Raw genomic sequence first — 26,518 nt, forward strand, 5'->3', positions numbered from 1 at the left:
AGAGGGCAGCTGACTGCAACACCAGCAGGCTGAGCTGGACTAAACACACAACAATTCAGCAAAAAGGATCAGGATTTAATCTGCTTAATTTTAGCCAATAATGATCCATTTAAAAATTATCCAAATCAGTCCCAGAGACATCTTTACTTAAAAGTCTACAAATTTGCGGTTCAACTTACAGAACTGACATTGTCAGACTTTCCAGGAAGTGCAGTCACCAGAGAAGGTAAGGATAATGTGTGTGGATTAAGTGTGTTGTCACCTTGAGAAAAGGCACCAAGCAGGGCTGTGGAGTTGACTTCAACTCCTGATAGAGCTGCTCTGTGAACTCCTCTGCTTCTAGCTTCCCTTCCTGAAGAACAAAAAGGACAAAGACTGGGTTCTGAATGCATTGACTGTCATTTGGAACACTATGTTCTAATATTTTTTAAAAAAGATGGTAAGTTAACACTGAAAATACCCATTGATCATTATGCAACTACAAACAGGCCGTATGAGAAGAGCTGGGATCAGTCCAAATATAATTTACTCATGGTCTACTTATTAGCTTTTTAGTAAGCTGCTTCTTTTATTTCTAATTAATTAGATTTTCAGTCTTAACAAATTCAGTTGACAACAGCACTAGCACTTCTCCTCTAACCCAGCACACAAGCAGAGGACTGATTTATCAATACAGGTTCAAAACAATAAGATGATTTTAAGATTTAAGACACTGTAATAGGCAGGGGCGGTATCATGGTATAACGGTATACAGACCCTCATATTTCTATTAACTTTCCCCTGGAGAGGCTGTAATGAGGATGTTTTGCATGTAGTGTGCATCACAGGCCCTGGGTGTTACGCACGGGCCTCACTGCATGTGTGAAAAGTGTATGTTCACACTGACAGTGTTTGTTGTTGTAGCTCTGCAGCACAGCTGCCTGCTGTTATAACTACTGAATTTCCACAATTAAAAGCATATATTCCATTCATTTGTGAGGCCGTGCAGCTACTGAATTGTCAGTACAGCACAGTGCTGCAAATGTTTCAACAACTAAAGGGATTCTGTTGACAGAAACATTGTCAGAGGGATTTTATTTTGAAACAAAAACAGGAAAGGTTAGGTAAATCAGATGCACTTGTATTTCCTCATGGGTGTGACAGATAAAGACATTGAAACAGATGAACAGAGCTATAAAGTCAGTATGACCATTGAAGCTCCATGTTCATTGTCTATTTTTGCTGAAAATCCTGCATGTCCTGTGGAAAAAATGGTGAGAGTCCATTTCTCTACATGTGCCGCAGCTGAGCAGCAGCCGCATAGCCACAACAGCAGCTCTGCTCATGCCGTCAGTGTGGCCACTCTTACCTGTTACCATAGGTGCTAAAAAAAAAAAAAAACAAGTTCCATGAAGTAGAAGTCTTAGTTTCTGCGAAAGAGAAACATTATACAAGGTGGATGGTTGTCTTTCTCTGTGAACTCACTGGTCCATGGTGCAGAGCAGGGGTTGTTAGCGTTGCACACTAATACCATCATAAACCATATATCCCACTGCAATAGACAACAATAGATAATGCCCAAACCTACACTGTAATACTTTTCAATCTGTGAACTGACAATGTTTAATAGATTTTAGACTAGGACTGCATAATATTGGGAAAAAACGTTGCATGATTGTTTTGCGATATATAGTGACAGAAAAAAATAGAGGAATTTTCAGCAAATGACTTGAATAGCACTATTTGGAAATTGTCATTCTAGAATTATCAGTATGAGTTTGTATCTGCATAAAAATAATAGTTTAAATATTATAAGGTGAAAAGATGACAGGGATGAGGAAATTAGGTAGTTTAACACACAGACCTTTTTACAGACATTTTACCTTAACCTTAACTTATAGAGCTGTGTAGCTTTGGAAAAGCATGCGCTAACCAAACACACACACACAAATTCTCCAAGAATACATCACATACACACATAACCTGTCTTACAGGAGAAGGCTTGGCCGGTAATGTTAGTCCTGTAGTATCATGTGTTTGATTGAACTTGCCTTTGCACATCCTGCAGTCTGACTAGTGTGCATGTGCACATCACAATGTCCATGCAGAAAGGATGTATCATGCAGCCCCTTTTTAGACATGAGAAGAATTCATTTTTCTACTACTCTAAGTAAGCCAGCTCCTGTGATGATGAGCAGAGACATACCAGCAGACTCCTGACTAGTTCTCTGACGTTGTTGGCCATGTTTGCAGACCTGGAGTCACTGGAGGCCAGCTTGATCAGAGTCACCAGGAAGTTCTTGCACTTTTTGACACTTCCCAGGGTCGCCTATGGATGAAATGTAAGGCATCATCCATTCTCGTCTGTGATCAACTGTTTTTATTATTTTCACTGTGCATACAATTAAATGAAAGTCACCAACCATTCTGATCAGTATGGTCAGTTTGTGACACACTGCTCCTGTCCTGCTTGTTGTGCTGGTTCTTAACTGATACATCAGGGCTTAGGAAGAGATCTGATTTTTTTGCATCACTGTAAACTGTTTTATGTCAACTTAAAAAAAATAAAAAAGGATCAATGATTACCAAAATTCTATTTAGGCATACAATTTTTAAAAATTGGTACATGTTCCAATGACTGACTTCTTGATTAAACAGTAGTCACTGGCCACAGTAAACTGCTGATGCATCAGCAGAAAAATAATGTAATGCTATAAGGTCCTGACATCATGTCAAACAGAAAATGTCCCAGAGGAAACTTTTCTCCGCAGTAGAGAGCTCAGATCAAAAATAAATCCACAGAAAAATATTTACACCCTGGGCCTCATGCAAGAGACAATATACAACATTTAGCTTCCATTTTGTTCATGTCCACAATTTGTTCACAACAAATTCACAATTTTGTTAGTAACCACTGGTTATTTAATTCATCAATGTTTTCTTATTTTCTCTAAGCTAAGACAAAATTTTAAAAGTTGTCAAGAGCAACCAAAAAAACAAAAAAAAAAAACCTACAATGGGAAAATAATGGTAGCAACAGAGGATCCCTCTTCCAGGATGGAAAAATGTTTAATAGATGTCATAAGAACAATTAAATTACAGTAGATGACAAAATGATATATAGGAAAGACAGAAGAGAAAGAGAGGGCGGAAGACAGAGGAAGAGAGAGGGGGAGAGATGTACAGCAATAATGATAACAACAATATATATATATATATATACACAGACAGATAGACAGATAGACAGACAGTGAGAGGGACAGACACACAGATAAAATAAAGTCTCCTCTGTTGTGGAATCAACATCATGTTATATGCATACAGATGGAGACAAAAATACATTGCTTTCAGTGTATGTAATATTAATTAATTGTGCAAAATAAGAAAAATATTACAAATACAACTTAGGGTTGATGTTTTGTACTTGTACACTGTGAATAAAAAAAGAAATTAGTTTGTCATATCAGCAGAAATCAGTTTGTTGGCAGATTCCTATATTTCATTTTAAAGCCAATATTTGCCGATACTGATGACGTGCTGATGTTATTGTGCGTCCCTTGTGTTTTCTTACACTGGATTCACACTGTACACGGAACCAGTGCATGAGCGTTACTGAACCTGTAGGGGTTTTTTTTCGGCGCCCATGTTAACCAGTTAGAGCATCCACTTTGTCTGTGTGGGCAGCGCTTGTCAGACACGTCTCAGCTTTGGCACATCGAAAGAAATGGTGGCTCGCCAATTTTTTCAGCGTGCGGTTGTCAGCAGAAGCAGACACATCACAGCCACAATGCTGCCAGTGTGGAAGCCACAAGTGAGAAACGCGCTGCAGTTCAGCGAGGCTGCCATCATGCACTGCTTTTGCGTCCAGTGTGAATCTGGCCTTAGCCAGGTGAAATGTAAAGCGAGGATGCAGTACAGAGCTGGGACTGGTTAGACTCACCTGAGTGAATGTGGAAGGTGGTTCCTTTTTGTTTTCTGTGCCAACCGGCTGAACGCGAGGCTGGCTCCCCCGTTCAGACACAGCGCTGGCGGTCTGGATTACAGCTGGTTTGGGAGCCACCCCAATCACCTGCACAGCACAACGCAATCTGTCACTACAAAACTAAAATCAGCAGAAGATCAAACTGACTAACTAATGTAACAGGCATGTATGTACTGGTGACAGCCTCTGCTGAGTTATGCAAAGAAGACTTGCTGAGACTGTGAGGCTACTGGAGACTGCTGTCAGTTACTGTAGAGTAAACCAGCTTTTGTACCTTTACCACAGCTGTCTTCTGGTTCTGGACTGGTGCTGGTTGGAAACTAGGAGGGGGTGCCATCCTGATCACTGTCACCTTGTCATGACTTTTATTGGCAGCTGCTGCAGATACCTGCATTATAGATAGATAGATGTAAAAGCTAGTTAGGTCACAGGACTGTCACTACATTTGTCCACTTGAGTATGAAATTAAATCAAAGCAGCAGCACACAAATACCTGTGGAACAACTGTTCTAGGTGCTTGACCACTGACACCTCTTGGTCCCCGCTGAGCCTGTGCCAATGCATGCTGGGATACCAGCATCAGCTGACCGCTGTCACTGCGGATCAACATCATACCTGCCAGAATTAGAGTCCAAAATCACTTGCTGGAATTATTTTATGGTATGTCCTGAGAAGAGAAAGTTCTGGATAGAGTATATGCATGTGTACCTCATGGACCAAACACAGCACAGACACAGCTTATGGCAGCCATTTTAACAGTAGCACAAACTAAACATACATTCTACTGCATATAAAAAATGGATTCCAGATGTAACAGCTGCCAAATCTGTAAACAGTAGCTCAGTGGTAAAGCAGGCGCCTCATGTACACAAAGCCTATATCCTCACCACAGCAGCCACGAGTTAAATTCCAACCTGTGGCCCTTTGCAAGTCATCCCCTCACTCTCCCTTCTTTCACGATAATGATATTCATCAAATAACATGTTTTCGTGAGGTAGATGAAAACAAATGAGAACATATCCAAACAAGACTGGAACGGAATCCACAAACAGTGGCATATTGCAGCTCACCTGCTGGGATGTGGATATTTGCTGGAAGCTGTGGGGAGGCAGCCGGCTGTGGCAGCCGAGGAGCCACAGGAACTGGCTGTGGCCCTGCGGCCCTCGGTACAGTTATCACCACTGTCCTTCCTGGGGTCGCTGCCTGGTTAATGGAGGTCACATGGCTCAAAGCTGGTTTTGTCATCTGTGGTTGGCTGTTAGCACTCACACCTCCTGCAGTGGCCAGCTTTGCTACCACCATGAGGGAAGAAGAGGAAGTGTGACACCCTGGGACTGTCACTGTAGAGGAGCTAGGTTGGTGGCCATGATCAGTGAAGATGATTTTAGGTGGGGCAGAGATGGAGCCCCCCTTGGTGGAAGGTTGCACAGGTGTGATGACTGGGACCTGAAATATTTTCACTTGAATATTGGTGTCTCCATCCCCTGCCTCACCACAGGACCCCAGCTTTTGGGCTTCAATAACCACTTTATTTGTGGTCATGATTGTTTCTGAATGGAAAAACAATGTGATAATATAAATTATTTAAACATTAAATACAAAAGCAAGGGTGTTTTTTTTCAAAGACGTATGTTATTTTATGCTACACTGACTCAAGCTGTAATGTTAACTCACTGAAAAAAGAGCTAATGTTAGCATTTCTGTATTTAAAACTTCTTAACAGAATGAAAGAGGGTAGTTATATACACACCATGCAGGTGCAAGGCTATCAAAAAACAGCATACATGAGGAAGAAGCTAATGCCTGCACACTTACTCCATGCCACACAAGTTTATTAAAGACAGGTGCGGATATTTGATCTGACAAAGATCCAAGCAGGATGACAACATCTTAAATAAACTTGCATGGTATGAAGTAGGCAGGTGTTCCCTTGTTTCTCATGAACCTCTTAACAGCATCCACAAAAATACATTTGCTGTTGTAGGTGCTAACAGCCAGTTCAGCAGTCATGAAGAACTGACCTTATTGAGTAGTTTACCACTTCTATTGTGTACTTTAAACTTCCAAATTACAATGTATATAGTTCCTTGTTGAAAAGAGACTTACTAATGTTTAAGGGATAGTTCAGTTATTTGGAAGTGAGGTTGCATGGGGTATTTGATAGTGTATCGCATACAGTAGATGTAAATCGGCACACTCCCTTGGAGCAATGTGTACTGCTGTGGAGGGGTCAGCAACAAAACATATTTTAGCCACCTAAAAAAAGACTAACCTAAATGAATCAATATCACTTTAAGTGTACACTATATTAAGTGTAGTTTCACTGCTTTAAATCTATGTCACACAGTGATTTCCAACGAGAAAATGGAGCCGTTGTAACAAGTGCTCTCTTCAAAGCCAGACTCCACTGAAAAAAATCAGTGACTAAATATCACTGAACACAGGAGCTGCTGTCCCACAACTGCCGCCATCAGTTAGTCTGTTTGTTTTAATGTGTGACTTTAGTGTCTAAACGTGTTAGTCTGGATTCAGCAAAGTCACACAATAACACAAACTAAAGATTTGATTGAAGCAGCAGTAGACCTGCAGCTCCCATTTCCAGTGAGCTAAAATGACTGTTTTTGATAAAAGATTCTGGTAGCTTTGACGAAAGCATAGATGGAGAGCTCCTGTTGGGAACTCAAGCCGTTAACGGCTTTCCCGTCAGTACGGGTTGTCTGGTATAAAGGTAAAATAGTGACAATATTCTCATTATTGCATTAACAAAGTGATATTGATTTTTTGGGAGGTGGGATTTTTATTAAACCACATTTTGTTGCTGACCCCCTTTTACAGCTGTACATTGTTTAGCTTCTGTGTTTGCTACTGTGGGTATGCCAACCGCCATCTACTGTATGTAATATACTGAATTGTGGATAAGTAACTCATACAACCTCACATCAACAAATCCAAACTATACCTTTAAGGCTACGGGTAAAATATGAATTTGGCTAACTAAGTTAAAAAAAAAAAAAAAAGATTTGTTATTTGTACTATTATATTTCCTTGTGTGTTTCAGTGGTTATATATAAGTTATGTTTGCCAATTTAGCAACTCACTAGCATTACCATTGCTAGGTGCACGAGGACTAGGTGAGTAACAAATAATTGAAATTTTCCTTACAAAATCCATATATGGTTGTTTTTTAATAAAATAAAATTGAATTAAATGGTTTACAAATGTTTGGGTGCATTGATCAAAGTTTAAACCTAATGTGCAAAATGTACATTTTGCAAAAAAGAGAGGGGTAGAAAAGGGAATAATAAAAATATATGAAAATGATCGTATATATATATATATATATATATATATATACACACATATATATATATACACACACACACACACACACACACACACACACATATATATATATATATATATATATACACACATACATAAGATAAATAAAATATATAAATAACTTAAAATAGAATGATGTCCTCAAGTGAAAATAAGTGCTAAAGTTATTAAAACACACTAAAACACACTTTGGTTCATAATAAAACCATAAAGTGATAAGTGCTTTAAGTATCAAACCGTAAAAATACAGATGGTTTGGGTCGGTTTTAAATGGGGGCCACATATTGACCATAGATCTTTGGCTACAATCTATGATATTGACGGGAAACAGTCTTTGACACAACACCGGTCCGCACTCTGACACACACTGAACCGCGCTGTTGGAATGGACCGTTCGGTTACTCTGAACACCAAACTCTGGGAGTGAATGAGTGATTTAATAGTTCATTTAATTACAAAAAGAACGCTCTATTTCTTCTGGCAACACCGCGTTGGATTAACCAACGCACCCAAAATAAACATTACCTAACTTTAGCTAACATTGCGTGATTCATTTCTATGCTACATTCTGACTGAAGTTTGGCGTCATTTCATCTAAGGCAGGCTAACACACTTTAGGCGAGTAATCTTTAAGTGAAAGTGCAAAGTTCGGAGCTCACCTGTGGTTTCAGAGGCAGCGAGCAGCCTAAACTCATCCGGGGCTGGTGCTGCGTTTGGGGCCACCGGAAAGATGGCGCACCGTAGGCTAATCAGACAGGGCTGAAAAACTCTGAAAAACTTTTTTAAAAATTAAATTATAATATCCGTAAGACGTGGCACGATGGATGTGAACTGAAAAGGGATAACGCTGACGTCACCTTTTTTTAAAAGGTGCATAGCCAACTTTGCTCGCAAATATTTTATACGCAGTTTCTGGCAGATTCTGTGGACTAGTATCACACACAGTAATATATTTTCACTTACTCTTTCTATAATAACATTGTCGGTCACAACTGTGGTTTTGGTCAAATGTAATGACAATTTGTTTGTTTCTAACCACATTTTTAATGTACTCATTTCTGCAGTGACCGTCTCCAAAAGCTGCTGCAAGTTTTCCCCTTCCTCTCCAAAACAAACCCACCCGCTGATTAAAACTGGCAACAACAAAAAAAAAAAGCCCTGAAAAAAAGCAGTTTCACGTTACAGTATAAGTATTTTTCTGTAGCTCTCATAGCAGAGGGGTTGTTAACTATAGTGGCTGATGCAAAAACACAAATGTGCCAATTTAGAGCCTGTGATTGCCCTTTCTGAGTTACTTTAGAAACACCATGAGCAGCATGGTGGACCCACTCCCTATGGAAATATAAACAGCTCATTCCAAGGTAACAAAAACACAAATGTTCTTACGTTAAGCTGATTACACACTAAAGAAAACATTAATTATTACATTATATTCCATTTCTGCCATATTCCATTTCTGCCTGCAAGTCAGAGGACAAAGCACGAAACCTCTTCACACAGTGAGTGATTTTTAGTTTGAAAACCCCTCTGGCAATTGACTTGCCATCATAAGGAATCAGTCAGGGCTGTTGCATGTTTATAAACTCAGTCAAAACTGCACACAGTGGATAAAGGCTGGGAAGAATAGATCATAAAATCATTTGATGCCACTCCTTGAACAGCAGGTAAAACTTCAAGAAAGTCTATGATGAAGAAAATAAATGGTTATAAGGAACAAGCATATTGGATTTTCTTTTCTTCCTTCTTTCCTTTTACTTCCATTTTATCTAAACATGCAGATTTCATAAAGCCAAGAATGATTTACAATAAAGGTGAGGGAAAAGGGGCCACCTACATTTTGATTTTGAACACATATTTTGAAGTAACAGTGAATTTCTGGCAGAGCTTTTATTGTGTAGTGCCATTTCTGTTTATTCTTAATATGCTCTATTTCTTTGTGTTGTAGTGTTTACATGTGGTGAAGAAAGACATTGAATATGTTGTCATTTATCTAATGTGTGGACCTTGAACTAATGACAAAAGAGAAATGTGGACCCTGTGGATGGACCAATTTGGGAACCACTGACCTTGAGTCACGTGGTAAGGATGTAATAATCTGCCCATTATTGATTTTTACTTATTTTTTGTCATTAGTTGTACCAGTTTGTGTCTACATCTGCTCTTGCTCATATATTGGACTCATTTTTGTAAATTGCTGACATGGGCCCCTGCAGTCACATTGCTCAGTTTATGTACACTTCACAGTTATATTTAGTTAACAAAGTTGAATTGACAAGTACGAGAACCTTTGCTATGTGAACTGAAAATCACATGCTGCTCCTCCTAAATCACATTTAATGTACTTTATAGAAAAAGTACAGGTGTTCACACTACTGTGTATAAACCATGGATATTTTCTACATTTATCACACAATCTGAACAATGATCTGACTGGTGAGTTCACATACTGTCTGTGTGTTCACATACCCACACTAACACACTACTTAGTATGTCAGAAAAAGAAAGCTTGGAGATTCAAATAATCATTTCCTGAGCTCAGGAGGTGGTGCAAAAAGGAGGAGGCATGCCAAGTAATTTTTTTAAGCACTGAGGATGGACTTATGTTTTTTATTGACTGGAACATTCAGGGTCAAACTCAATTTCAAACCATTCAACTGAGCACTGACATGAGAAATAATTCTTTAGTAGAAGAACTCAATATCAAAGTTGATCCCAAAATGGTGAGTGTTCTCTGATGCTAAACAAACAAAAAGACATTTAGATAATGTTCAGTTTTCAGTACAAGTCCCTCTCATGAAGCAGGTTAGCATGAGAGACACAGGAACTGTGAAAGGAGAGGAGAGAGAAAAAGAGGAGGACTACACATTCAAACAGCAGAAAACACTCAGCTACATGAAAGCTCAACTTGTGTGCCAAAAAAACATGAACTGTTGGTACTGTCTAACCCATTAATACCAACATCAGTTTTCCTGTGCTGTTTTCAGATGCTTTTCATTATCATCTAAACCTCTAAAACCTAATTAATTGGTTTGATATCTTTTAAAAACATTGGAAAAAACAATCTGCAACTTGGAAAGAAATGTCACGGAAACCCCAAGAAATCAGTAAGGTAATTTAAAATTTAAAAATAAGTAATTTTCTTTTAATTAAAAAAAACTCTTTCTAATTTTTTGTCCATTTCTTCTTAAGTTGCTCTGTGCCCCCTTTCCATGTTTTTGGAAGACATTAGCCAAATTGCTCAGGTTTCAGAGCGTTAACTTACCTATTTATTGAAGCCTAATATGAAAGTGGAAACTGGGATCAGGGCAGTTTTCTTAAAAAAAGGCAACCTATGTGCGCTTGGTCATGTTTTTTATTTGTTGTGTGTAAAAGGATGAACACACACACTCTGGTCAGTGGTACCACACTAACCCACTGATGTACAGCTGGCCATAATGCTGCTCATTATGGTTTACACCTTTACCAACATGCACTGGGTAAGATTCAGTAAAGACAGTGCAATGCTTTTGTCAAATTCACACTGTAATTACAAAACATTACTCCTGACTTGACTTAATGATGTTTCAGCATCACATGCAGAAATGAAAGAGGCACTTCACTCAATCAACCTGTAAAAACAGAGGGATAATGTCCTCTGTGCCTCTCGAAGAGCTCTGTCCAGTATGAGTAAAGAACTCTGATGACATCAGCAAGATTATTTCAGCTACACATGTTTCCATATCACTGATATCAGAGAGCCTGCACTGCAAACTGAGTGACAACAGAATTTGAAGCTAGTGGCATCTTTGGCTATTCAGTCACTGTGCAGTCCTGATGCAGCAGCACAACTTAAAGATGTTACCAAACTCTGATTGTTGCTTATTGATTGATATTTGTGTAGAAACATATATTTATGTAATAGACAAATAGAATTTAAAGAGATAGTTGACATTTTTTCACACACAGTTTATGACTGTCTGCACAGCCCCAGTGTGGAGAAGGAGGCTGGAGTCAGACATGGCTGCTAAGAAATCTAAGGCTGTGGATGGGTCAGCAACAAAACCTATTTCAGCCACCTAAAAAAAAATCACACCTTAAACAAATCTATATTGTTTTAAGTGCTCACTACATTTAGAATATTTTCACCACTTTACCTTGATGTCAGACAGTGATTTCCAACAAGTAAATGGAGTTGTTATAGCGCTCTCTTCAAAGCCAGACTGCACTGAGAAAAACAGTGAAACATTTCACGACTGAACACAGGGGCTGCTGGTTAACCCCTGCCTCAGTCCATTAGTCAAGTTGTGTTATTATGTAACTCTGGCATTTGAAAGGGTTCATTCAGGTTCACCAATGTCACACAATAACACAAACCAGTAACTGATCGAAGCAGCAGCAGACCAGCAATAGATCAGCAGCTCCCATGTTCAGAGAGCTAAAATGACTTTGCCAATGGAGTCTGGTGGCTTTCACAGGAGCAAGATGTGGACCTGAAGCCATAAGCAGTTGCCCTGTCAAAATGGACTGTCTGACAGAAAAGTAAAGTGATAAAAATACTCTAAATAAAGTGCACACTCAAATTGATATTGATTATTTTAGGTGGGACTTTATTTGGTGGCTAAAAAACATTTTGCTGCTGACTCCACAGCAGTAGATTGCTTAGCTTCCATGTCTGACTCCAGCCTCCAAACAGGGAGTTTGCCAACTGCCATCTACTGGCCGTCATACACTATCCATAACTGCCTCATGTGACCCCTTCAAAAAATCAGCATTATCCCTTTAAAGTCAAGTTTTTAGAGGCTTTGATGAGGAGATGGTGCAGGCTTCAATAGATGAGTTGAAGGGTAATGACTCATACTGAGAGTCAGGATTTCTCCGCCTCTGATGCTTCAGTGTCCATCATTCTTTTATCTATCTGTCCCTTGGCAGTGCTCCAACTTTATGGATGTGAAAAACTAAAACATTGGAGTGCCCCTTTAACGCTCTTATGAGAGCACATTCAGAGCCAAAGTCTAGTGGACTTGTACATGTTCTCATTTAATGACTGACTTTGCTGTTACTTAAGTGTTCCTTTCTCCGTGTTTGCTCTAGCTCCGCCCTCCCAGCAGATGGAGGACCAGCTCCTCGTCCTCAGCCAGAGACAGCCCCGTGTCCAGGGCTGTGTGCTCCTCATCCTGATGCCTCGCTCTCTTCCTACTCCCTGTGGGGAGCTCTTCCTCTTCCTCACTACTGCTTTCACTGCTGTGCTGCCGTTTGGCTGACATTATCTGATCCTCCTCCCCCTCCCCCTCCTCCTCAGAGCGCACTTTGTCAGGATCTGGCAAGGTGCTGGGGTCAAACTCGTCGTCACTGTGATTGGCCAGGTAGGCCACCACCTCGTCCTCCTCGTCCTGGTCAGATTTGTGTCCCACAGTCTTGCTGGCCTCCCTGCGGGCTGCCTTGGCCTTCAGCCTCTTCTCTCGGTGTTTGGCTTTCACTTTGCGGCTGTACTCCTGTTTGTCAAACTCCTGGTCCTCACGTTTCAGCCTCTCCCTGGCCTTCTCCACATTGATACCTGAGACCTCCTCCTCTTCCTCCAGTCCAATGGTCACTGCCCGCTGGACTGGAGGCCACAGCTGCACAGTCTCTCCCTCCTCACTGAAAACCACTTTGGTGTTGACCTGGAAGTTTCTTTTGAGGGCCTTTTTGGCTTCTTTGAACTTTGAACTCTGTTTTTCCAGTTTCTTTTTGGCAGGGACCTCGGGGCCCTCATCATCCCCCGTCAGATTGAAGACATCCTTTCTTTTGACTGTCAGCAGCTCCAAGTCTCTGAGATCATCATCATCATCATCATCATCATCATCATCATCATCATCATCATCATCATCATCATCCTCGTCTTCTGCAGCCAGCAGTCGGGTCTTGGCCTGTCCCATCTCTCCTTCATCACCACCGTCCTCATCATCGCCTGAATCTTCTGAGTCTGACCTCTGACTTTCCTCATGATGAATGTTTCCTTTTAGCTGGGCCTTAAAGCTCCTCTGCTCCTTCTCTTCTTCAGAGTGCTCCTCCTCTCTCTGCGCTCTTCTCTCCGCTCTCTGGGCCTGAGCTTTGCTTAAGAAGCGCACTCTGGGAGCAACTGCCAGGCCCAGAGAGACAGCGTACTCCTGAATCTGCAGTTTAAAAACATCAAACACCTCTTTGTTCTTCATCAGGTAGATGGAGCGCAGATAGGAAACAAAACACCTCTGAGCTCGCTCCTTCTGCTCCTTCTCCTGGGCCAGGAAGGCCTCCAGCTTCTGCTCCACATGCTGCACTTTGTCTGGGTTCACCTGGAAGGAATCCCCAAACAAAATGAATGAATACAAATGCTGTCTACAGCTCTTCTGTTTTTGTAAGCAGAAGTGAAAGAAAGATGCAGACCATTAAATTTAGCACTAGTTATTTAGTACTAATACCACCCTGTGAAAATACTCTGATACAAAATTAAGTCCTGCACTGAAAATGTTACTTTTGTAAAAGTAGGTAGGTACAATCAGGAAAATATACTTGGAGTAGTAAAGTACAAATACCTAATGCAGAAAAAAAACTTTTAATCTTTAATTTATAAAGAAAATAGAAAATAAAACACCAAAAATTATTTAACAAAAAAAAGAAAAACCATCCAAACCCCTAAAATTACACATATAAAAAAACCACGTAAAGAGCTCTAAAGTATTTTTTCAAAAGAGAAACACACCCAAGCCCCTCAAAATTATATGAAAAAGAAAGAAACACCCATAAAACTCTGAATTATTTGTTTTAAAAAAGGGAGGGAGAAAAACAACAACAAAAGATCAAAATGATACAAGGGTTGTTTTTTTTAATTGAAAAAAAAAAACTTTTATGTTTTTCTGTCAACTGACAGATTTTGTTGCAAGTGTACTTGTATAAATTGTTTGGTAATTTAATTCATTATAGAACATTACATTTTAGAATTCTTTTTTTGATGCAAAAATCTTAATTTGTAAAGTAACTAAAGCTTTTAGATACATGTAGTGAGGTAAAAAGTACAATATTTCCCTCTGCATTGAAGTGGTGTAAAAGCATAAAATGACATGAAAAGAAAATACTCAAGTAAAGTACAAGTACCTGCAATTTGTACTTAAGTAGAGTACTTGAGTAAATATATAGGGTATACACGGTGTACACACAGACTTTTGGTCCACCAGCTGTGCTAGCAGCTGCTGCTGCTGGTTGTGAGGAGAGAGAGGTGTGGGAGCAGGAGAGGAGTCAGGAGTGGTGGAGTGGTGATGTGGAGTATTTCACAGAGGAACAGTTTCTGTGAACCCTCCAATGCCCAGAACTACACACCAACATCTCTGTCTGTGTCATGACATGTGCACACGCAGTCGCCGTCAGCAGCGCTGTGGTTGCGGCCCTCTACAGGTGCTCTAACACTAAAGAGTGAATGATCTGAGCCAGCACTGTGAGAGTATGACCCATGGATGGATGGGGAAAAACAAATGTGAATTCCTATATGACCGTTCTCACAGCGGTCGCATGTAGGGATGGGAATGGAGACCTGGTTACAAACTGACCAGTTCATTAGAAATGTACGCCTCCTTTAATCAGTGCACGCATGTTTCTCTGACAGTTGCACATTGCAAAACTATGAAATCAACAACAAGGAGTGAAACAAACAGTCCAAAGTGTGGCTTCGTTTACAAAGAAACATGACAACAGTGCTGCTGAAATGGCTGTAAAATGAGTTTCAACTAAGGATGGAAACAGCAGCAACACGCGCACGCCTCTACATGAGTGCCACTTCTACACCAAGCAGACCATCCATTACAGAGGCGAAACATCCTGGAAGAATAACATTAGCTCTTCTTTTATCTACTCTGTTTCTACACTGGAGCAGCTGTTTCTCAGAGGAAGAGTGGGTTGTCCTCTAGTCGAAACATCAGTGGTTCGATCCCCGGCTCCTCCAGTCAACATATTTAACTGAACCCCAAACTGCTGTTCCATCAGTATGTGTGAATGGTTAAAAACTGAACCATGTACTGGGTGAATGTGCATGAGAATGGGTGGTTGTGACTCGTAGGGTAAACACGCCTTGAGTGCATGTCCATTTACATGCAGAGATAATAAAGCAGTTGCTCTAACTCTAACTCTCACGAACAACCCTTTGTAAGTCTGCTTTACTCCATACAGGTCGACTGATCAGAAATCAATATCAATGTTGTCAATGTTTTTGTTTTTTGTTGTTTTTAACCTTTTTTTTCTTTTGTGTTGTATTTTTTATTTATTTTTTACATTTAGATTTTTTCTTGTGTGCTGTTCTTATATTTTTCTTTTGTTTGTGTTTTAAAAAATGTTCCTGCATTTGTATTTTTGTGATTTTAAGTGTAATGCCCTTTGTAACTTTGGTTTTGATAAGTGCTATATAATTATCCACAATTCTCCACAATTCAACACAAATGAAAAGTTTATAGAAAATGTCAGAGATGCTCCAGTTGGGTCTGAAGGATCTGTATCAGACCCAATCAATACATTCATTCATTCATTGGGATCGGTTATTTTGAGCACACACCGTCCGGCCCTTTATGTGCTTCCACCATCACACAGGGGTGGTGAACTGAGGGCATGGTTTATGGCAAATATTCAGGCTTTATTAAGGATCTACGAGTTTCTTGAAAAGCGTGCCAAAAATCAAATATAGAATTATTATTGGAATGCTGCTACTCCAATAAACAGAAACTGCTTTTTTGGAACTGAAATTTCTGTTGTTCATTTTTAGTGAACTAGTTATACTATAATGCTGTAATATACTGAATTGTGAGTATTTTTTATTTGTCATAACTGGTAATGTTATAGTGTAGCTATAACACGACTTTGAAGTGGAATTGTGATTATCTTACTCATTTATTGAGTTCTATGCTTCAATGATGCCTAAGTGGATTTGAGAGGAAATTCTGAAGACACATTTTTGTTTGTTTACTTTGACATTTTGTAAAAATAAGAAAAAAAGAACCCTTAAGCATGCAGACATTTCTTCTTGTATCCCATTGCAGAGCTATTAAATTGTCAAGCATATTCACTGGATTGAATTTAATAACTTTAAAATAGCTGAAGTGTGCATTGTGCAGTTGGATTATCCAGGTTGACACAGGTATCAGATCAGGACATGGTATCAGCAGATACTCAATATCAAATGACTCGGATCAGGATCAAGGGGAAAAAAACTTGACTGGGAAATCCCTGACACATTCCTAAATAAAATTATATCTCACTGACCTCTGTCTGTTTTTTTGTCAATTTGTTTGTACTGCAAGCACTAAAAATTTACATTTAAAAAGCAAATCTTCTTTTTTCCTATTTCCTAACGCATGCTGTGTAATCTTACAGTATTTATCTCCGTATGCACCTTATCACTGGAGCCCGGGATGTCTGAGTGTTGCAATGTGTCCTGTCCTGTCCTCCTGTTCTGTCCTCTCCTGTCCTCATGTTCTGTCCTCTCCTGTCCTCCTGTTCTGTCCTCTCCTGTCCTGTGCTTGAATACATTGTACGCTGCTCTCTGTGAACAGCGCTGCCATGGATGCATGCCATCTCACCTGGATCTTATTGATGGGAACCTTCTTCTCCTGCAGCTGGCTGACCATGCCCTTCTCTTCTGAGGGGAGCAGCAGCAGCAGGGCCTCCCCCCCCTCCTTGTATCTGGCGGTGCGGCCCACCCTGTGGATGTAGGTGTCTGCGTCCTCCGGACAGTCAAACTGCAAGACCCAGTGGACAGCTGGGAAGTCCAGGCCTCTGGCAGCAATGTCTGTGGCAAAGAGCACAGTGCTGTTCTTTCTGAGGAAGTCGTTGTAGACCTCCACCCTCTTCATCTGCTGCTGCTTGCCGTGCAGAGCCAGGACCGGCATGCCGGGTCTGAGGCGGCAGAAGACCCGGAATAGGTACTGCACCTCCTTGCAGCAAGCGAAGAAGACGATGATCTTCTTGTTGAGGTGGCTCCTGATGAAGGAGTAGAGCATGTTGACTTTGTGCTGGAGCTCACACACCACGTAGCTCTGCTCCAGCGTGGCCGGTGTGCTGAACTTGGCTTTCTCATGGACCCACACGTACTCTGGGTCTTTGAGGCTGAGCCGGGCCAGGTCTTTGACTGACTTGGTCTGCGTTGCGGAGAACAGCAGCGTCTGCCGGGACTTGGGGAGGTTCTCCACAATGGCGTTGAGTGTATCCGCAAAGCCCATGTCTAGGATGCGGTCCGCCTCGTCCAGGACCAGCATGTGCAGGTTGGAGGCGTGGAAGGTGGCGGTCTCGTCCATGTGCTGGAGCAGTCGGCCCGGGGTGCAGATGACGATGTTGGTCCGGTGGATCCTCTCTGACTCGCCCTTCAGCTCCTTGCCGCCGATGACGAGCCCCGCGGAGAACTCGTGGTTCTTGCCCACCTTGCGGAGGACCTCGAAGGTTTGGTAGGCCAGCTCTCTGGTGGGGGATATGATGAGGGCACCGAGGCCATCCATGGAGCTCCACTGCTGCCGGTAAAGGCACTCCAACACCGGAATGAGGAAGGCCAAAGTCTTCCCAGAGCCGGTCTTCGCTGCGCCGAGGACATCCTTACCGAGCAGTGCGAGGCCGATGGTCTGTCTCTGGATCTCCGTGGGCTGTCGGCACTGGGCCTCCTGCAAACCCAGCAGGGTCTTCTTTGAAATCGGGAAGTCGGAGAACTTAACCACCTCCATGGAGTTGATGTCGCTATACCTGCTGACCAGCCGCTGGATGTCCTCCCGCTCCACCTGCCACTCCGGCTTCTTCGGCGCCCTGTCCCGCTTCACCGCGGCTTTCGTCTTGTTGTACTTTTTCTTCCATTTCTCGAAGTTTTTAACGGGATCGGCGCCATCTTTCTTCTTAACCGTTTTACGCTTTTTGCCAAATGAGTTTGTGCCTTTTTTCTCCATAATTTGACAGAAACAGAGCGAGACAGGGCAGATTAACACACACACAAACACACACTACACCGTCTGCTAAACAGCGTGGAGAAGACAACGTCGCGTGTAGTATGACGTCATCATTATGCGATCCATTTAATGTTTTAGCCCTGAGATTGATCTGTTAGGCGACTGTTTAGATCACCTGAATCAAAACTACCACAAAACAGAGCACTTGGATTGTTCTGCTATCGACTATGTTTTTTTCTTTGATGATGATGATGATGATGATGATGATGATTGTGATTATGATTATTATTTATAATGAATTGGGACCTATTTTGATAGCTGTTTAATATTTTTGAAGGCTTTTTTATGCAAAAAGTCTGCTTCTTGCTTCTGGTATTTAAATACTTTGGGTTTACATCACACAATTAAAAAAAACAATTAACTTATTAATTCCACAAGGAAAAATGCATTAAACATCACTTCATATATAAAATACCAAACAGATGAGATGCACACAACTTTATAGAAAAGGTTAATTTGCAGCCCCTATCCTTAGTTAGACTTTTAGAATTAAAATAGGAAGTGTAGAAATACTGCACTATTTGTGTTTGAAACAATACAATACAATACAATACAATACAATACAATAAGGGCCAAGTGTCATATATTGTGATTTATGGCCCTATACTGAGCGAAGCAGCTCAGAAACGCCTGCTAACTGAAAGTGCACATACGCTGGACAAAGTTATTAAAATTAGCGTGTCCATGGAGTTAGCCACCAAGGAGGCTCATCAGCTCAGCATGAACAGACAACTGCACAAGGTCTCCAATGAAGGACAGGGAGCTCAGCACAAATGTTATCCATGTGACAAAGCAGGACATTTTGCAGCGGCGTGTTGGAGTAAGGACCTGAATTGCAAAAAAAAATGGAAAAAAGGGGCACATTGAACGGACATGCAAAAGTAAAGGAACTGACAAGAACACAAAACAATACAACACAAAGCCAAAGCAAAAGTTCAAAAAGACATTCTGTGCATAATGTACAAGCAGCAGGTCATCAGATGAGACAACAGTGTATGTGCTGTCAGTGACTGGAGGGGTAGAGGGATAGTGGGTCTCGCCACTGCTGGATGGAAAACCGGTGTGCATGGAAATCAACACAGGTTCAGCAGTCTCCCTAGTGTCTGATGCGGTTAAAACCATCCAGCCTCATCCTGAAAACCTACACCGGTGAGCCTGTATCAACCAAAGGAGTCATCATTGTCACAATCCAGATGAATGGTCAAACAGTTAAGCTGCCACTGTATGTGGTAAAAGGGAACTTTCTATCTCTGTTGGGCCGCTCATGGCTAGAGGAAGTCACACTGGACTGGCCTGCAATCTGCAGGCTGTGCAAAGGTGATACAGGCCTGACAACTGTCTTCAACAAATATCCTGATGTGTTCATGGAGGAACTACGAAGCGTGAAGGAAATCACTGTCAAACTGAACATTAATTCAGACAGCAGGCCAAGGTTCCTAAAAGCCAGACCGGTTCCTTATGCAATAAGACCAAAAGTTGAGGCAGAGTTGGAGTCCCTGGTTAATAACGGTGTGCTGGAACCTGTTAGCCAGAGTGACAGGGCCGCTCGAATTATACCAGTAATAAAAAAAGACGACTCAATGAGGGTCTCTGGGGATTTTTAGTGACTATAAATGCCATGCTTGAGGCTGAGCAATACTCACTTCCCCACATTGATGATCTGTTCACTGGCTTAACTGGTGAAAAAAAATCAGCAAGATCGATCTAAACTAAGCCTACCTCCAGATGCATGTTGATGAGAAGTCAAGAGAGCTACTCACAGTAAAAACTCACAAGTACCTCTACAGGTACTGCAGGCTACCATTTGGCATAGCATCTGCTCCTGCTCTCTTCCAGCATGCAATGGACTAGATACTGAGTGGACTGTCTGGAGTTCAGTGTTTTCTGGATGACATCCTTGTCACAGGAAAGATTGAAGAGGAGCATCTGAAGAATCTGGATGCCACACTGCACTGCCTGGAAAAATATGGACTCAGGGTGCCTATGATGCTTCTCCTTATGGGGTGGGGGCAGTTGTTTCGCACATCATGCCTAGCAGTGAGGAACACCCTATTGCATTTGTGCCTAGGCACCACAGAAAGCAAATATGCCCTATTTGAACGAGAAGTCAAGTCAATTTTATTTATAAAGCACATTATCACAAAACACAGTTTGCATCAGAGGGCTTTCCAGCATACGACATCCCTGTGTCCTCAGACCCTTACATTGTTCAAGGAAAACCCCCTCCCCAAAAAAACTGAGGAGTTCCCTCTTCCAGGACAGACAGACGTGCAACTGATGTTGTAAAAATTAATTAAAATACAATAATGACAAAAAGGAAAGTTTTTTCATTCAGGTTTTCATCCGAGACTGCAGCGCCACTCGTGTTCCAGTTTTTGTGGGTGCAGTCCCTTGAATTTAGACCAAATGGGTTTTTTTTTTGCTTGTTTTTTTATGAACTTGTATAATGTAGTGTGTGTGATTCCTTTTTTTTGTTTGTTTTGTTTTTGTTTAATAATATTTATTGTATGTATTGTTTTCTGTGTGTGTTTCTGTATTATGCTGTGGACCTTTTTCTGTGTCCTTAATAAAGTCATCATCATCATCATTATTATTATTATCAAAATACTTATTTTTATTGGATTAAAATCTATGTTAGTGAGTATTTCTGCTTTTCCAGTAACCTGACAGGTGTGGCATATCAACATGCTGATTTATCAGCATCATTACTACACAGGTGTGCCATTGACTGGTTTCTGTAGTTATCATGCTGCTTAATCAATATTTTGATATGCCACAGCTGATGAAGTAAATAATGTCATTTGGAGGCTCACAGTATGTATTTAACCCAGATCTATTTGCTATCTGTTCATTATTTTGTACGTAATTTATACAATGCCTATAAGTATATTAAATTAGTCCACAGAGATGAAACAGGGAGCGAGGATGTCCAAATATCTACTTTATATCTACCTTTTACAAGTAATAAACACTTGGAGAGAGGATTTGACGCTACCTGGCAGGCTAAACTCGGGGCATTGAAATCCCTTTGCCCATGAGAGTAGGTAGAAACCGAAAAGGAGAAAAAAAGAGAAGCGCTGATCACGTGCCGCCCTACAACAACATCCACGGAAGTTCTTTCAAAACAAAAGCTAATAAACTGGTGTCAAAGTCCACAAACCATGTTCTTATTAATGTTTAGATTCAAATAGATCTTCGAGACGGAACGCGGGAATAAAGAAATAACATGGCTTGTAGTAAAATATACTAAAAATAGCTTTAGACGTTATAGAGTTATATAACTACTATAACAATATCCAAACTACTAGGCTACCCATTTTATGATAGCATTTCTGTGGGTAGCTTCACTGTGCCATTTTGATAGGCTAGCTGAAAAGAATGTTTATCCATAAAACAAATGACTCAGTAATAAGTTCACATTCCACAGTAGGTTTTATGAAGACCTCTCCTCTCTGTCATGTTCCTTCAGCAGAGTAGAACTGGCTAAATTCCACAGAAATTCAAGACAAGCTTCCCGCATTTTATGAATCATAAGCCTAGGTGTTTTTCCCAGCAGACATTTCCACCTGGTACAGTAAGCACAGGTGTAACATTAACAGTGAATCTATTCAAATGTTCCAGTTATCATGACAGTGACAGTGTGACAGTGATCCAGCGTTCACAATACCAGGACCGTGAAAATGAAGCAGCTAAATGGAATTCCGACTTTGGTCATTTTATTGTTCACACCTGTTCTTTATCCCTGGTAACATATCTTCTGTGAGAAGGAAATGTCTTATCAAATCAATTTTAAAGATATGAGATAATGTCAAATGGATATTGTCTTTAAAAGTATAACACTTAAGAATATATTGGTGACTGTTAGTAATGAAATGTCTTGTCAGTTCACCATGTAGGTATATGCTATATAAATAACATTTTGTAGGGCATAGCTATTAGCAGTGAAACTAAACTTGCTTTGCTTGGAGGCCACTTTTGTAAGATAACAGGAGGTCAGGGACCAATTGCAGCAGCTCTATACATGTTTCTATGATTTTAGGTATTCTAGGATTGTAGGATTTGGGGAAAATTTTGGAATTTTAAGATGTTTGTAGGATTTATGAACATTTTTTGAGTTAAGGGTATTTGTAGGACTTTAGGACATTTTTAGGACTTCATGCTGTTTCTAAGATTTTAGCTCATTTCTAGGATGTAAGGACGTTTCCAGGATTTTAGGACAAGTGTCTTGGCTAGGACCTCTGTGGGGATCCTCCTCTGGCACTTTTTTTGAAAAAGGAGCTCTATTTTGATGCTGGTTCATGCACCTTTGCACCTTTTGAATACTAAAAGTACAAAAACAATTCGAAGGGTGAATCACTTTATTTTTATTGTGAGTAAGCTGAGTATCACCGTCTGACAGTCTCGCATCTGAAATACTCAATGCATTCATATTTATCTAACGGGTTTTATTTTTGAAATATACAACCGGAAATTCAATGCGCCGTCATCCTGTCTGAAGTGACACTGCTCTACCAACGCCTGATAAATAGACAAGACTAATGACATACAAGTATTGGGACAGCTTGTTTTTCTGCAAGCAAAGTGAATATTTGTCAGCGGAGGCTCGCTAACGTCCCTGCTGTCCCTATGAGACACCCGGCATGGCAGAGAGACAGGACAATGAGGTAATACTACCTTTACACTGCATTTAAAAGCAAACGGGCTGCATTGGTCATTAAAATAAACGCACATTTTCCATTCGGTTGTTTGTCCTATAAGTCAAAACTCAACAGAGTCGGTTGTGAAGTGGAGCACAACTAAAAACAGTTTCCGGGCAGCAGATAGAACTTCGCTAATATTTCCGGAGGGATAGAAACTTAGCGGTTAGCCGTCTGTTAGCTCAACTGTTAGCATTAACAGCCAAGCTGCAAATCAACACGAGCCATGTTCGGTACAAAGCTGCACTAAAGTTTAGAGACTCTCCTTTGTCTCTGCTCCATCAGAACAATGCTTATCTGAATGCAGATGAACGACAGGCCATTGGCTGTGTAATGTTAGCTGGAGCCTGCGGTGCTCTGGTACATAAAGTTTTCATCCAGCACCAAATTGGATGAATCAATATAGAAATTTAGTGCTGCTTTTTTCATTTGTAAACTTGCACTTTAATTATTTTATTACATTTGAAGTTTTGTAAATTAATTAGATCTTTTGCTGAATTCGGCATACAAGTAACACATAGAAGTGCATTGTATTAGAGTCAAATCTTAACTTTAAATGGTCCACGCTTTCAGGGAGTAACGTTAGCTAATGAAAGACTGTCAGGAAAAGAGGGAACATGATTGCAGATTGTTAGTCGGACGAGTGGGGGTAGCTATACTATGAGCTTCAAAGGTCCCATATTCTATTTATGTTTAGGTTCATACTTGTATTTTGGGTTTCACCTAGAACATGTCTACATGCTTCAATCTTGAAAAAACACAGTATTTTTCTCATACGGTGTGTCTGAATATACCTGTATTCACATTCATTCTGAAACACTCAGTTTTCACATACACTTGCAAACATTCCAACAGGTAATAAGAGGAGAGCCATTTAAACGGTTTATGTGTAAGTTACAAACTACTTGTTGTGTACTTGCCGATTGTAGTGACTTCAGAACTTCACTGAAATCCTGACAAATTCTGAATTCAGGCTGTGTGCATTTCTCTGTGGATTAAGTGTTTTGCCACTTAAAACAGGATTTAGATAGCAGCTACACCTGTTTAATATTAAATAAGACTTGGATTTCTGACTTTTCACAATATCCAAAATCATAACTTTGCAGAATTTTAACTTTAACAGAGGTGAAACCTCAATACCTTCTCATTCCAAGTTGTCATATTTCCACTTTGTAGTGGACTTCTGCATCTTCATAAGATGCTGTAGGTATCCTGCGTCTGCTGTTGACGTTCTGGGATGTTGCTACTGTTATGTCAATATTACACATGGTGGGATGACGCTGCACGTGGTTATGGTTAGACATCAAAAGCACATTGAAACCAATGCCAGGACACCAGAATAGGCACATGCTGCCACAGATGGTTATGATAAGGGGAAGGAGGCCAATAGTAAGTTGCAGAAAAAAACCCATCACATGTAGTCAGAAAGCAAACAATCCCATATGAAAATCCACAGTCTCTTGGATTCATCTAAGGCCCCTCCCGCCTGCCCCATTAGGACCCTCTTGCTCATTATATTATGTCATTGCCAGCAGTGTTTCAACCTGTTGCTATACAGCGACAGCAGGTGCCACCCGGCTGTCTGTTGGTGTAATCACTCTGTGACCAGGTCTGTCCAGCCGTGTTCTCACCTTACGCCATCCAACGGCGTATCATGTGGATGCAAAAGGTGGCTTATGGCATCAGGATCTAAAGCTGAAAGCACTGCAAAAGCGGTGGTATTTAAGGACTTCAGAAATAGAACGGCCTGGGGAAATGTGGACTTAAAACTGCAAAAGGAAGTTTAAAACATGTAGATGCTAAATCAAGTGCTGTGTATTGTAGCTATCATAAAGAAAGACAAATTCTGATCTTCAAGTCAAAAGTACAATACTGCCTAAAACTCTGAACATGTATGAACGTAACATGTCTCTGATGGGAAGGTGGAGGAGGCTGACCAAATCTACCTGCTGATGAAGGAGGAGTATCGGATCTCTAGGAATGTGCGTCTGGCATGGTTCCTTGGTAAACTTAACCAAATCATCTGGCCAGCATCAAAGCCTGAACTGGTGAGTGTCCTGTCCTCATTGAGCCTGACAACACCATGATTGGAAAGTGGCTAATGGTGTGCCTTTCTTGTTTGAGGAGGTTGGTTCTGATTGGTTGGTCGCTGTTGACAATTACGACCCTGCTACTTTTGTTTAAAGAAGTATTTTAAACTGCATGCCCTGTTTCTTTGTTCTTTTACTTTATTGTATAGGAGGCCTTTTTTAACACATTGTTCAAGGGACTACAAATGAAAAACAGCATCCTGGCTAATTCTGGCATTTGTTTACCTTGTGTTTTTATTAATTTGCACTGTCCCTTCTCAAATAAACTAAACTTAAACCTCCACTGGATGATACCGTGCAAATTCTGACCGTGCTACTCAAGTTATCTTCCAGTATAAAGCCATGACATCAACATGTGTGACAGTATTTTGTGCTCTTGTTAAGCATTATGGCATATGACAGTAAGAATCGGCATATGCACTGGCACATACGTTAGCGGTTGTGACACAGTAAAACAACACAGTAAATGAACAATGCCATACACAATATGGCTTACATAGTGTCATACGACAAAGAACTTGCATATGACCCTTAAACAAAAGTGGAATACATGATATATTCTGCTGAGGAGTGGTACCTGCAGTGGAACATGAGTGACGCTACATAAGTTAACCGTTAGCCACTTTTCAATCTCTGGTGGCCTCTGACCTCCACAGTCATTCTAACAACTGAGGAACAATTAGGTGAGACATTCCTGGACCACATGCATGTTGTGAATAATGAGTCACTGATGTCATGTTTGACTCACTTCGTTTACAGCTGAACTCAGAGAATGAATTGGACTTGCTGAGTATCTTACCTAAAGGATGGCAGGCAGATTTCTCCCCCACCATGCACCCATACAAGTTGATGCCGTCCACTCGAGCCACCTTCCTGGCCAGGAGGTACCGCTTCATCATCGAGCTGGACCTTAGCCCCTCCACAGGGATCGTGGTAAGACTTCAGCATAGTTTCATGGTTGCTAAGTTGTTTCTTGGCACAATGAGATAAAAAGGTGGTTGGAGTGTAGTTTCACCAGCAACAAGTATCTTCATCAATTTTGATTCAGTTGTGGTATTTTACCAATGTTAACAAGATGTGCTGGCATGTCAGCATATAGATTTGATTAATCTAGGCACAAAACATTGGGTTTCATTCATGAAAGGTGAGCAGAATGAATTAGTGTATAGACTGTTGGCAGAAGGAACTTTATGAGTATTTCGGCATTCATCAGTATATTAGTAGCTTCAGTCTTTTTGTAAGTACTAACGAAATCGACACCTGAAGTGAAAATAAGAATTGCACATCAATGGTGCTTTTTATTATTAGAAATGACAATTTTAATTCATATTGTGCTCTGTAATGGCCCACATTAAGCAGATGCCTTTGAAAGCTATGCCTGTGTTGCGGGTCCTGGTTGCTCCGATGCCGTGATCGTGCTTCATGCAACCTTCTACTTTATTATTATGAGTCATGCCTCAACTATCA

The 26,518-nt window shown here is 40.8% G+C and overlaps 3 protein-coding genes across 9 annotated transcripts in view; 1 reads left to right on the top strand and 2 right to left on the bottom strand.

The window, feature by feature from the left end:
- LOC121941413 (transcription initiation factor TFIID subunit 4) overlaps positions 1 to 8,215 on the bottom strand; it is a 44,588-nt gene extending 36,373 nt beyond the window's left edge. The window contains exons 1-7 of the mRNA XM_088077270.1: positions 7,963 to 8,215; positions 5,032 to 5,511; positions 4,455 to 4,576; positions 4,236 to 4,349; positions 3,920 to 4,048; positions 2,186 to 2,308; positions 263 to 352 (exon numbers count right to left, since the gene is read on the bottom strand). Coding sequence (XP_087933396.1) covers positions 263 to 352; positions 2,186 to 2,308; positions 3,920 to 4,048; positions 4,236 to 4,349; positions 4,455 to 4,576; positions 5,032 to 5,503 — 1,050 coding nt within the window. The 5' untranslated portion in view covers positions 5,504 to 5,511; positions 7,963 to 8,215. The remainder of the gene's footprint in view (positions 1 to 262; positions 353 to 2,185; positions 2,309 to 3,919; positions 4,049 to 4,235; positions 4,350 to 4,454; positions 4,577 to 5,031; positions 5,512 to 7,962) is intronic.
- A 1,659-nt stretch (positions 8,216 to 9,874) lies between these two features.
- On the bottom strand, positions 9,875 to 18,298 carry ddx10 (DEAD (Asp-Glu-Ala-Asp) box polypeptide 10). The gene is made up of 2 exons (XM_042483726.2): positions 16,858 to 18,298; positions 9,875 to 13,593 (listed from the first exon to the last, which is right to left on the bottom strand). Exons 1-2 carry the CDS (start codon positions 18,202 to 18,204, stop codon positions 12,370 to 12,372), a joined length of 2,571 nt encoding a protein of 856 aa, XP_042339660.2. The 5' UTR covers positions 18,205 to 18,298; the 3' UTR covers positions 9,875 to 12,369.
- A 4,456-nt stretch (positions 18,299 to 22,754) lies between these two features.
- Positions 22,755 to 26,518, top strand: part of szt2 (SZT2 subunit of KICSTOR complex) — a 191,834-nt gene continuing 188,070 nt past the window's right edge. For all 7 annotated transcript variants that reach the window (XM_088077346.1, XM_088077350.1, XM_088077348.1 and 4 more), the window contains exons 1-3: positions 22,755 to 22,928; positions 24,884 to 25,009; positions 25,811 to 25,984. In XM_088077346.1, coding sequence (XP_087933472.1) covers positions 22,905 to 22,928; positions 24,884 to 25,009; positions 25,811 to 25,984 — 324 coding nt within the window. In that variant the 5' untranslated portion in view covers positions 22,755 to 22,904. The remainder of the gene's footprint in view (positions 22,929 to 24,883; positions 25,010 to 25,810; positions 25,985 to 26,518) is intronic.

The sequence above is a fragment of the Plectropomus leopardus genome, chromosome 5 (assembly GCF_026936395.1).
Source record: "Plectropomus leopardus strain MGB_pleo_1.0 chromosome 5, ASM2693639v1, whole genome shotgun sequence".
In the NCBI taxonomy this organism is placed as follows: domain Eukaryota; kingdom Metazoa; phylum Chordata; class Actinopteri; order Perciformes; family Serranidae; genus Plectropomus; species Plectropomus leopardus.

Bases quoted from the DNA above. Each gene is read 5' to 3' on its own strand.
- ddx10 (XM_042483726.2), bottom strand. From the start codon at position 18,204: ATGGAGAAAAAAGGCACAAACTCATTTGGCAAAAAGCGTAAAACGGTT. The intron at 13,594-16,857 runs GTGAGATGGCAT...GATTCCTTCCAG, and splicing joins TTCCCATCAATAAGATCCAG to GTGAACCCAGACAAAGTGCA.